This window comes from Mesoplodon mirus (assembly GCF_964341445.2).
Source record: "Mesoplodon mirus genome assembly, chromosome: 7".
Lineage (NCBI taxonomy): Eukaryota > Metazoa > Chordata > Mammalia > Artiodactyla > Ziphiidae > Mesoplodon > Mesoplodon mirus.
The window spans coordinates 33,225,880-33,239,854 of record NC_138983.1 but is presented as its reverse complement, the minus strand read 5'-3'; the positions used below and the strand labels follow the sequence as shown (position 1 = coordinate 33,239,854).

At 35.3% G+C, this 13,975-nt stretch overlaps 1 protein-coding gene across 1 annotated transcript in view; it reads left to right on the top strand.

Annotated features, from left to right (window-relative positions):
* The window catches only part of LUZP2 (leucine zipper protein 2), a gene marked incomplete at both ends in the record, with an annotated part of 465,699 nt that overhangs the window by 405,305 nt on the left and 46,419 nt on the right, over positions 1–13,975 (top strand). Inside the window, one exon of the mRNA XM_082627973.1 lies at positions 3,624–3,698. Within this exon, the coding sequence (XP_082484099.1) occupies positions 3,624–3,698 (75 nt within the window). The remainder of the gene's footprint in view (positions 1–3,623; positions 3,699–13,975) is intronic.

The following is a 13,975-nucleotide window of genomic DNA, read 5'->3' as shown; positions in this document are numbered from 1 at the left end:
CAGCATTGATTTCATCCTTCATAATCTAGCCCAATTTAAGGTGGATCCTTGAGGAAAAACAGCAAGGAACAGCTCCAGAATTGATAGACCGGACGGCAGAGCCAAGCCAGGCTCCAGTGTTTTGTGATCTATAAAAACTTGGAGCTGTGGAGCTTCACAATTTTTTGAGTAAATTAAAAATTATTATATGGACTCTAGCCTCTCATGTTATAAATCTCAAATGAGAAAATATACTTACATAAAGATTAAATGTTAGGTTTTATTGGTGTTATTCTTATTAGGAAGAATACTCTGACTTCTCAGGCCTCCTCTGTTCTCTATTGCAGCTTACACACACTCTCAGCTTAGCAGTTAGAGTCTCATATTGTGATTTTCACTTCACATGCTTGCTGCCTCGTGTATTTTCAACCTATGTACACAGATGATGTTTCCTTCTTAGTCTGAACAAAACTAATCACTTTATAGATACTTATTCAAAGATTGGATGTGAGTGAAAGCTACTCTAGATTCACGACTACCTCCCCTGAAATAACCCTATCCTTTTTTTCATGTGAATTAAATTGACAAAGCACATAAGTGACTTAAAACAGACAAAATTCACAATCCAGTAAACTCTCCTGTCTTTCATAGGTTTTCTGATGCTTTAAAACCCACAGACCTGTTTTTATTTTCTATAATTTTATAAATACGATATATATATATATATATTTTAATGTAGCTTCTGATTTATTAGCTCTGGGATGGGACTGTAATGTTTACATTTCTTTTCTCTCTTTTTTTTTTTTTTTTTTTGCGGTACCCGGGCCTCTAACTGTTGTGGCCTCTCCCGTTGCGGAGCACAGGCTCCGGACACGCAGGCTCAGCGGCCATGGCTCACGGGCCCAGCCGCTCCGCGGCATGTGGTATCTTCCTGGACCGGGGCACGAACCCGTGTCCCCTGCATCGGCAGGCGGACCCTCAACCACTGTGCCACCAGGGAAGCCCCGATATATGATTTAATCCAGTAACTGATCCTTTCAAAACTAAGACCAAAGTATGATAATATGAGTCCAAATCTGCAATTCCTGTGGTTACATTTCTTACTGTTTTTGTATCCTTTTGTATCCCAAGATCTCTTGGCTAGATTTTACTGAGTTCAATGATTCTTAGAAGAGGTAAATACTTGAAATCCTGGGAACTAATAGGCAATGAGCTTTCAAAGGCATATTTGCTATTTCTGTTGGAATTCATTCAACCTGTCCTGATACAGGCTTCCTGGATGGCTGCACACCCTGAAGTCTTCGTTTTGTGGGAGTCCCTTGGTATGGATGACAGGATTTAGGCTGAAACCCACACAAGGAGGGAGAGGGATGGAGGCAGGAGGACTTGTAACTATACAGACCCCACTCTCTGGACTGCAGATAATGAATGACAGCATCTTGAGGAGAGAGGCTGCCCGCCTAAAGGACCCTGAGGATGAAAATATCATGACATGCTTTGTGGGGGTAGAAAGGTGTTTAAGGCATAGGCGATTTCGGGGCAGCACTAACTCCCTTCCAGCTGGTGACCGAGAATGTTCATTGGCACTGAGGCTGGTGCTGACACTCTTGCCCTCTTCCCACGCGAGTTCCCCGGAACTTGCCTACAGCCGCCAGGGGTGTGGGGATGGCCACTATCCCACTAAGGCCCACGTGCTGCCCCTCCCTATCTTCCCTAACTCCTGTCCCAGGCCTAGAAGCTGGGGACAGACAGAAGGACCACTCTTCTTTCTTCTTTTGGGCCTCAGTCCTGTGGACAGAAGCTGGCTCTGGCAGGGACTACGGTAGCAGGGATTGTCTCAGGCGAAGTCTTGAGTGCTCTGTGGTTGAGGAATGCAGCTGGACCCAGGGCAGCTGCAATGCAAGGCCAGCAGAGTGGCCCAAGCCCGGGCCAGGAATGCGAGACCGAGGCCTATGGTCCTGAAGCCCTCCTGATGTGCGGGCAGGTGGCCAGAAAGACAGAGACAGACAGGCCAAGGGGGGGCCATGGTTCAGAGCTTATGAGAGTCCACTCACTTGGAGGTACCCTCAAATTGGAAACAACCCTCTTCATCAGTCCTGTCTCTCTCTCCCTCATTCACAATGATTTTATTTTTAAACATTATTGTGTATTTAAAAGTGCACATATATATTTCATGTACATGATTATGTTACTGTTTAAGGGCAACAATTGCCTACTGGAAAATTATTGTCCACAAGAGTCAAGTGTGGAAAGTAGCACAGATCGATTTAGGGGATGAAAACTATGCATGGACACAAAGAATGGATATAGGTTTTCATAATCAAGAAAAATATCATCACATTCTCCTCCTGCCTATGTGCCTACCATAAGGCAAAAAAAAAAAAAAAAGGTTATTCAAGGACAGTGGTACAGGGTTCTATTTTCCAGACCAGGGAAGAGAAGGGAGAGAGCAAAAGACAAGTAGGCACTTCGGTGGTTGGCTACAGCCTTGTTACAAGCCCACGGTATTGTAACACCCAGGATGGAGATTCAGAATGGGGACGTCCTGGTCACTGCAGAAGTGATGAGCCCCCTCTGCTGACTTCTCCCAGGCAAAGGCTAACTCAATCCCCTTGCCTCACAAGACCATCAGAAAGACCCTCTGTTCCTTCCAGATTTAAATTCTTTTCATTGGCTAAATGTAGGAGACTGACAAAAGCCAGAGGTGTAGCGAGGCTCTGAGGCATGAGGAGAGGCCGGCCCTTCTGCAGATCCTGTGTGAGCCTGCAGAGCATCTCTTTGTCAGTATATAACTATAGTATATACAGTAGTTAGGCATTGGTGGAGGAAGGACTTTAAAACACATCTTCCAAAATCTGAGGCTCTTTTCTTTTAGCAGTACAGTTGTGACATTTGCAAAGATACAGAGATATGGTGGGATAGAGTTATACTGGTTTAAAAATAAAAATAGAAAAAGAGTGAATACTATTGTATTGGTCTTCTCAGGGTGCCTTAACAAAATACAACAGAATGGGTGGCTTAAAAAACAGAGCATATTTTCTCATGGTTCTGGGATCAAGGTGCTGACAGATTCATTTTCTAGTGAGAGCCCTTTCTGGCTTGCAGATGGTGACTTCTCACTGTATCTTCCCTCTGTGTGAGGGTGGAGAGAGGTCTCTGGTGTCTCTTCATCTTATAAGGACACCAATTCTGTGGGATCAGGGCCTCACCTTTATGACCTCATTTAACCTTAATTAGCTCCCTAAAGGCCTTATCCCCAAACACAGTTATATGGTGTGTGGGAGGGGTATAGAGCTTCAACATATGAGTTTTAGGGGGGACAAAATTTAGTCCATAGCAACTAGAAACATGACTGATGGATTTATACCACAAATATTTTCTGGGACATGAGCTGGAACTTTGCAACTAGACATTTTGACCCAGTGAAACATTTAGTGTACATTCATCCAGAACAACATTTTCTGCAGCTTAACCAAATGACCATGTAATAGAATATTTTTAACCTGAATTCTAAATGAATTTCACAAGGTTTTTGTTTTTGTTTTTGTTTTTCTAATTCTTTGGTAATGAATGACAGATACTTAAAGTGGAGGGGAAAGGTTATAGAATTTACTAAAAAGATTTACCTCTCTTTCATTTTACAGGCCCAACAGCTTACTGATCTGGAACGAAAATTAGCTGTGGCGAAAAATGAACTGGAGAAAGCAGCTCTTGACCGGGTAAGTTGACATCCATGAGCCATCAGACTTTGGTTGCAGCAGATGAAGCTAGGTGTACTCATTGCTCCTCTTGATTTGTCAGTGCAATTGCAGATGCTGTGCATGTAATATGGTGATAGAATTCATGAGTGTTTGATACTTTCTTTGGAACCCAATTCTTTTCTTGTTTTTGCTGCTATAGTAAATCTACTCAAGGTTGAGGCTCTGTGATTGCATGGCTTTATTTTTTACCTTACTGGTACACTTGCTGTATAATACAGTGAATAAACATACTTTAAAGCATCAACAAAGATGTCATGTATTAACTTTGTATGAATGAGTTGTAAAGCAAATGGAAGTAGTCATTGACACTTTTTATTTTGGAAATCTTAAAGTCCTGGAGGAAAAGGCATAAAAAGAAGAAAGTAGCTCTCTTAAGCAACTCTGTTTATACAAAGATAATGCAAGAGTGGCTGACATTCCGTCTTTATAACAGCCTTATAAAATTCACATGCCATAAAAGTCACACTTTTAAAGTTCACAAAGTTGTACTATCATCAACATTAATTCCAAAAGGTTTTCTTTGCCTCTCTTTACCTCATTTCATCTACTTCATTTTATTTTTTTAATGCCTCATTATGTTACAGTTGTACATGCTCAGAATAAACCACAACTCCCATCTGATGCCTACCTTTGCCTATCAATGCTCTTCATATGAGACATTCATGGAGAATAAGGAGTTGGTATATGGAAAGGAAAATATAATATGGAGGAAGGAATTAGTCATAAAATTTAGAATTATGGTTCTGCTGCTTTATAGTTACAGTATTTGGCAAAATTTCTTAATGCCTCCTTTCATTTTTAGATCAACTATTTAAAATTGTGGGAAGTAAATATTCCTTTTTTTTAATTCACTCAGAACAAAAGGGTAAAATGATTTTAAAATTATTTCTTTGTTCACTCAACAACTATTTATTGAATCCAGTGTAGTTTTCTCTAATTCCTAGAACATATATCTAGAAAATATTAATGCAGAAAACTCTAAATCTGAAAATGAAATCATAGTATTTCAGACTTGAGAAGACGAAAAACACCCACATTGCTCTCAGTCAGACACATGAAAAGTCTATGATGTAGCAACAGGGCCAATCCAAGAGTAATCTGCATTCTAACAAACATTCAATGCATCCCCTGCCTGAGATTAATTCTTGATTAGATTGGAGTTAGCCATCATTCGGTCTAACAATGGAAAGATAAACCTTCTCTATATATCATCTGGAGAATTTTTGGTTCATTTATACACAATATTTGGCGTATAATAAAAATATTTCTAGACATGTAAAGAAAGAATGCAGTCTGGCCAATATAAATAAAGAAGACAAGAGATGTACACCTGGAGCTGGTTCAGATATTGGAATAAGAGAATAAGTACTCAAAAATTTAACAACTATTATATACATATATACATATATATGCATAATATTTCTATGGGCATGTATATAGCATTACATATATTACAATAAAAGAAATATAAAACAGGTAAAAAGACAAAAATTTTCACTAGACTTGGAATCTATAAAACAATCAACTAGCTATTCTAGAATTAGAACAATATAATTCATGTAATTAAGAATTTAACTCATGTGTTTAATAGCAGAATGGATGATTGGACATAGTAGAACTGAAAACTAGTGAAATGAAAGGAAAATTAATATCAAATACCTATACTAATGTATAGAAAGTACAAATAAATGGAAAATAAGCAGAAAAAGAATAAGAAATGTATAAGACAATTTCTAAATTTCTAAATTATATAATTGTTGTGCCAGAAGAAGTGACAAATAGAGCAATATTCACAGACATAATGGCTAAATATTTTCAATAACTTTGAAAGATATCAACCACAGATTCAAAAATATAAATAATTCACAATCAGATTAAACACAAAGATAACCCACTTCATAGTCAAATTGTTGGCTATAAAAAGATGAGCTAAAATAGAAAGTGAATAGTGAAATGTTAGATATCAACTTAAGCATGTTAGTAATTAAATTTTTAAATGGTTAACATATTCCAAGTACAAGGCTAAAATTATAAGACTACATTAAACAAAAACTTTATGATTTATACAAAAGACACCTTTAAATATAAAGAAACAAAAGATCTATAAGTAGGGGAATAAGGAAAAAAAGATGAACTCTGTATACAGTAATACAAAGAAACATGTATCAACCTGAACATCATTAAAAGTAGACTTGAAGTAAAGACTTTTTAGTGATAAGAAGAGAGTCTCATATGGATCAGTCCAGGAGAAGAATATTGCAATCCTAAATCAGTATGCATACAGCAATATTTCTTTAAAATGTATATAAAATTTTAAAAGTACACTTAAGACCCATGTATTTTTTCATTATCTGCTATATTTCAATAGTTTATTAAAAAAAATACTTAACCTCACCAGAAAAGTGGAAATGTGAATAAAAACAATAAGATAGCATCTCAACACTATCAAATTGATAAAAATTTAAAAGTCTGGTGATACCAAATTCTGATACATTAGTAATGGGAGTGTAATTATTAAGATCAGTTTTTAAAAGTGTGTACCTTAGAATTTTCACTTATCCATATGTACTTGGAAACGTGCATAAGGACATTAAATACAGCAGTGATTGTATTAATAATAAAAGGAAATAATTTAAATATTTGCTGTTAAAATTAATATATATAATCCATATATTTACTATACTCATTTTCAAATGGTAATCAAAATTTAATATTGATAAATATAAAGATACCTGTATCAATATTGATATATCTATAACATACACTGTGGAATGAAAAAAGTCAGAATTATTATGTACAGTATTTAACAATTGTTCAAATACATGAAACATATTTTGTTTTGATTACATATCATAAATAGAGTAGAAAGATACTCATATCAAGTTTATGGACGCAATCGCCTTTGGGGAAAGATGGAGTGAAATAACACTAGGGATGCTTACAGATATATCTACTGTTTCTCAAATGTTCTATCCTTTTAAAGCTGTATAGGCACAGTCTTTAATTTACACATATGTGTATGTATATTTCATGCATTATATACATACATTATATCGCATATTTTGTATATATATGTTAGTTACATGTAATAAATATATACATGCATATTAAAATATCCATATGCATATATTATCATATAAATGTATTTAATATAATTATGTATTATATATAACATATATTATATGATTAAAATGATGCTTTTTAACATTTAATTCAGGTTTCTATTTACCTGATGTTTGTTATGTCTCTCTCTATATGCCCCTATATTTTTCAAAATAAGCAGTTTTAAAAAATGAAAGGTTCTGTCTGCTGTCAAGGGCTTTTCATTTTTGTGATCAAAACTTAGCAATCGTTTTATTTGGAATAATAAGCAAGTAAGATGATCACATTCATAATTCATTTTGCAATAATATCTGTATACATTTAGCAACTTTGTAAAGAAAGGAGGTTGCCTTCTAATCACCAGTTAGAACCTTCTTCATTTATATGCGGCCAAAACCTCTTCATAGCTAGCATAACTAACATTTCAAACAGGATATCTAGAAAGTGTTGCAGTAGGGGAACTGTAAGCACATTTTGTGAATTATAAATATTTTCCTTCTTAAGGTTTACATCTTTGGGATAAATATGGCTTTTGAATGAATAAGATATTTTAACAACTTTGCTCCTTTGTGATTGTCTCATTTTATATTTATCCAAGTAATTAATATAATATTTAAGAATTTTAGGGAAACCTGCCTGCCTTTTTGTAGACTAGGTCAAATATAATTCATCTTACCAAGATTCCACTTTATGAGATTTCCTTAATTTATAAAAGAAGTTTATACCAATTAGTTTTTAAAAAGGAAATGACTCTTTATAGAATTGGTAGAATCAGACAATCAGAGGTATGTATAATCCTGAAGTTCAATTAGATCATGTTTTTATTTTTCCTTTCTTTGCTATCCCTGTTTTAAGTTCTAGAAATACATTGAATTTCCAAGATTCTGAGGCAGGATCTCCCACTCTGAGTTTTTAACAACCATGACGGTTGGAATGTTCTTCCTTACATTAAATTTTTTCCCTTACTTAACTTCAAATAATCCATTTAGTCAGTGAATGACTATATGGGTTTGAAATGCTGTTTGTGTGACCACTGTGTGCCAGATGCTATGAGAAACAGAAAACACTTATGATACACAATCTTGGGTCCCACATCTCTCACAATTTTGTTGGGCACCAAAAATTAGGAAATAATTATACATTGAGCCAGGAGTTCAGAGAAACACAAAGAGTGAATATGTGTATTTTAAGTACATGTGAGTTATAAAAACTGGTTTTGTCACATGATGTGTCATGGGCAAATTGTAGTTTGTCCTGAGTCACAGAACTTGAAGAAAATGTAGTTTTTTCTCCTTTGTCTTATCCATCCTATGCCTTCCTCCTCCCCACTTCTACCAAGAGCACTATGTGCTTAGCCCTCACAATGCCAGACTGGATTCAGGTTGAGAGATTCTATGTTGTAGTGTTTAAATAAATGTCTCCACAGTCAGTCTGTCTGTGTTCAGATCATAACTCTGTCACTGAATGACCATATTCAAATTGCTCAAACTCTTTATACTTCACTGTAAAATGGAATAATAATAAAAATTCACTTTATAAGGGTGATGAGAAAATGATATTCATCAAAAAAAGTAAAGTACTGAGAATTCTTGGCACATGAAAAACATTCAGGAAGCATAGTAATTATTATTATTAGTGAATGAGATCATAGAGAGACTGCATCTCTGTGATAATTTTTCTCTTTAACCTTCAGGGTCTTGTCACTCCTTTTGTTACAGTGAACTATAAAAGCATTGCATATTACTGGAGGTTGATTTCAACAAATCTTATGTAAGGTATGTTTGAGGCTAGTAAACTGCAATCATAAAGTCAGGTAGAAATGCTAGCTCACTTCAAAATGGATAAAAACTACAGTTTAATGAAACTGCTCTTCACCTCTCCCCATCATTTTTATATGAGACTTTTTAATTCTCTTCAGGTGTCTAGCTCCAAAGAATGTTATATCTGGGCTTCAAATAGCCTTAAATACTTAATAAATATTATGAAAACAATATCTTCACATTCTAACTTGGTTCTCATTTCATATTTCTCATGAAAGAAGTCTCAGTTTACTCTCCCAATAAAAGCAATAATAATCTCAAGATCTAAGAGTCAATCTTGGTTGTCCAAACAATCAATTATTTATTTGGCAAAATCTTATGAATTATAGTTAGCCTCAGCTACTGGAATGTAAAAACAACTTTATGGTTTGGAAACTATCTCTCAAATTCTTATGTTAAAAGTTTCTATTGCATCTGACCCTCACAAAATTTCACCCAGGACAGCATGCATTATTACGTTGTATTACAGATGACACAAGTTAGGTGATCTGCACAGACTCCCAGGACAAAGTAGTAAAAGAACAAGAACTGTTCTTGCCACAGTGTGTCTGGCATACAGCAAGAGCATAATAAATAGTTTTTGATTGAATAGATAGATGAAGGTAATATAACTTCATAAGTTAACACACATGCTATTCATTCTACATACAAGGGACATAGAGATAACCTAGAGCAGAAAAAATAAACTGCTGGATGACTTTATAGGATTCATAGAGGCAATTTCATGGTGAAATAAAGGTAAGGGGAAAGGCTTTGGATTCACAGTCCTTCACGATCTTTCCAAAGCCAGCTGTCATTGGTACACCCAGATCTCTCTGAGGACTTCACATCTTCATGTAAATAAATGAAGGTAGACATGAATATTACCTTGTGAACTTTTATTTGTCAGGAAGTGAGAAAGTAGGGACACTGTTGTCTTTGCAATATATATCTTCTTGTTCCCCCAAAAGTGCATTTTTCTGAGAAAAGTACTCACATACAGACACACACACAAAATTGTCTTCTAAATCTCCCACCATCTCAAGATCATATATATAAACAAAAATTTCTTATAAGCTTTATATATTATACAGCATAAGCAGTAGTATTTTAATGTCTAAAATAATACTTTTGTGTTAGATAATATACAGGATAAAATGAGAAATATTTCATTATTTTCTCACATAAAACATATCCTCTGGAGGGTTTGCTTTAGTTATTCATTTAACAAATATTTGTTGAGTTAGAAACCAGTGATTCTCCAAAAAAATACCGGCCCTACTGTGTAGCACAGGGAATGCTGCTCAATATTGTGTAATAACCTAAATGGGAAAAGAATTTGATAAAGAATAGATATATGTATATATCTAACTGAATCACTTTGCTGCACACATGAAATTAACACAATATTGTAAATCAACTATACTCCAATACAAAATAAATTTTTTTAAAAAAGAAAAAAATACCAGCCCTCAAAGAAATTACATTGTAACAGAAATAGATATAACGATAAGATAATATGCATTTATGACAAGGGCTTCATAGGACATAATTTAAGAAATGTGATAGAGACTTTGAGGAGGATAATATGTGAGCTGAAACATACATTTCAAGTGGAAATTTCCTATGTAGATGTTTGGAAAGAGGGTTCTGCAGACAGAAGAAACCGAGTGCAAAGGCCCTAAGATGGGAATGAACTCGCAATGTTCAGTGGGCTATAAATAAAGGACATTGTGACAAGCAGGATCTTCACAGACTTTGCATTTTACTAACATGTGGCAAAGGAAGTGGGAAAAGTGTTTTGATGTGGGGAGAAGATCAAAGGCAAAAATAAGGCTGATCTTAAGGGAGAATAAGTTGTAAGATCTAGAGCAAAGTATACTTTATATGGTTTACATTGTATTTCATTAGGTGACATCTTGTTCCAGTGAACTTCAAAGTGAACAGTGACCTTACCTGCAATCTTAAAACAGGCTACAACTAGCAGTACAAATTAAAATGTAATGCCATTTTGGTATAAAAATTGTTATCTGGGTCCTGCTCATGGGATGGGTCAAGCCAAACCTGAGTAGTGTCAGTAACAGGCTCTATTAAGTTAGAGGGACTAACTAGAAAGACATGGGCTTTTTTTTTTTTTGGTAGAAAGATAACCAAACTGGGGCAGCATTGCACACAGAAACCTGTGGTCTCTAGTAGGAAAACTTTACAATATAATGAAGGAGAGGAGCCAGAATCTAATATAGGAGGCCAAGTCATAGGCTTGTGATCCCAAAAAAAGAAATGAAATCAAAAGCTAAGAGATTAAGAATAGGTTGAAACATAAGAGCAAAGATAACTTACTACAATGGATATGAAAGGTGAGGAGTTGGAGGTTATATCTATGTGTTGTTGATACTACCATCCAAGGTGACCCTGAGAATGTCAGGAGGCCTGTAGGAGCAGAAGAGGTGATTGCACCAAGTTCAGATGATTAAAATTGTAGCCTATATGCCTATCCCATTGACTGTTCCATTGGAAAATTTGTCTTGCCTAAACAATGTTTACTGAAAATGAACTATTAACTTGATGCTGTTCATTATTTATTTTCCACACCCGAGTTCAGCCATTACTCAGGAATTTGTCTATTATGTCAACATATACTTCGTGACTGTTATAGATCCAACATTTACATATATACTGTAAGAGGAGCCATGATATGAATGCAGTGAATAAAATAACTGTCATTACTTCCTGCATTATCTAAGCATTGAAAAGCTACATTTCAAAGCCATGTTAGCTTTGAGTGCTGGCCAAGACCTGCCTGCCCTTGTCACATTAGCTCTATTTCCATTGTCTAATGACAATATAAGAAAATGAAAATATATTTAAATTGTTCAATGCCATCTGGAATATTTCACTCCTGACACAGCACCCAGTGCCATGATCTCTTATTCTATAGTGAGAGAAGGGAAGGGGCATCTAAGATTATAACAAAGAATCAATAAGAAGGGAAATCTGAGCCATTACTTCATTTCTTTTTATTGACATAGCTTGTCAATTTCTTTCTCTGACAAAAGAGAAACAACATTTTCACCTAAGTCATTTATTAAAAAAACTTTTTTGTGTGTGTTCCTTCTAATGTGTCAGGGATTGTGTTATGTGCTAGCTATACAGTTCTGAACAAAATAGGCAACATATACATATGTATATACATATAAATTAAAATTAATGATAAATTACATGAAGGAAACAAACAGGATCAATCATAGAAATTAATTAACTGGGGAAAGGGCAAGAATCTAGCCACTCAGGCAAGCAAATAAAAGGGACCATTTTGAATATAAGGTTACCATTCAGCTTAGCTCCCTCTCATCCACTTAACAAAGCCCCTCCATTCTAGTTCTTATCAGATTTTTATTTTGTCTTGGACAACTTGACAGGGCAAGATTAATGAGAAGGAGGTACTTGTTTGTCCTATTGCTTATATATTGCCAGTTTCTGCTCTTACTGTTGCCTTTAAAAAAATCTCTTGATGTGACCAGAGAGAGCTTTCTTTAACTGCTATTCTAGCAATAGACAATCTCATCTTAAGGATAAATTTTATACCACATATGAGTAGAAAACACAGAGGTGGGCGTTGGGAAGGATCAAAGTCATAGTCATTATTCTCAAGAAATTGACCACAAGGGCTTTATAGGAGACAAGAAATAGGATGGGATGCAATATGCAGGTGTATTCCTGACATCATATATAAAAGGCAGTAGTTTTGTTGGGAGTATACTACTTTGACAGGAAGAGACAACAGACTTTGCTGCTTCATTGATCCATGGGTACAGTGAAAGGGTAATCTAAGAGATTAGCACCTAATCTCTGACTTCATCTCTCTCACCCCAAAGACCGTATTTCATATCTTGAAGTGGATGTTTATGTGTTATTGTCTTACTAGGTTCTATGCATGTCCCCAGTTACCACTGAGTTACCATAAGATTTTCCCAAGGTTGTATGTCTCTCTTCATTTTTGCACCTGGGGATGTCTCTGTCATTTTTACTCAATTTTGTATCATTTTTAAACCTTGTCAGCAATTAAAAATATTTTTAGAAGTGGGATTTGGGTGTTAGATGGGAGTTAGAGATGGTTGTCTGCCTTGGGATGTAAACCTAAAGAAAAAATAGTCTGCAATAACTGCTGGAGAGGGTGTGGAGAAAAGGGAACCCCCCTACACTGTTGGTGGGAGTGTAAATTGGTACAAACACTATGGAGAACAGTATGGTGATTCCTTTAAAAACTAAACATAGATCCAGCAATCCCACTCCTGGGCATATATCTGGAGGAAACCATAATTTGAAAAGATGCATGCACCCCAGTGTTCATTGCAGCACTATTTACAATAGCCAAGACATGGAAGCAACCTAAAAGTCCACTGACAGAGGAATGGATAAAGAGATGTGGTACATATATACAATGAAATGTTACTCAGCCAAAAAAAGAATGAAATGATGCCATTTGCAGCAACATGGATGGACCTAGAGATTATCATATTAAGTGAAGTAAATCAGAGAGAGAAAGACAAATACCATATGATATTACTTATATGTGAAATCTAAAAAAAGTGATACAAATGAACTTATTTACAAAATAAAAACAGACTCACAAACTTAGAAAACAAACTTATGGTTACCAAAGGGGAAAGGTGGGGGAAGGGATAAATTAGAAGGTTGGAATTAACATATATACACTACTGAATATCAAGTAGACAATCAGCAAGGATCGCCTGTATAGCACAGGGAACACTACTCAATACTCTGTAATGACCTATATGGGGAAAGAATCTAAAAAAGAATGGATATATGTATATGTATAACTGAATCACTTTGCTGTACACCTGAAACTAAAACAACATTGTAAGTCAACTATACTCCAATATAAAATTTAAAAAAAATTAAAAAAAATTAAAGTTTCCTTTATAGTGAAATAGAAATAATAATGCCAGTTTCACAGATGTTTGAAGGCATAAAGTTATTTTTTGCATGTGAAAGTGCTTAGAATATTATGATATACTATGTTAATAGAAAATGTTGATATTGTCACTTACAATCACATCCAAATAACTCCTACCACTTAACAGGGCCCAGAGGAAATAAGAGTTGTATCAGAAATTGAGTGGAGGTACAGGCCTATCTGAGAAACACAGAAGCCTACATCACAAGAGGAGTGATTTGTAATAAAGAAGGTTGTTGCTAATAGAAATATGGCAGTTTTCTAAGAAGGACATGTTCCACTTTAGAGTGACCCTAGAGTATGTTTCCTTGCCAGCAAAGTATCATGATTGAAATCATGTCAATTCAAGGGGAAAA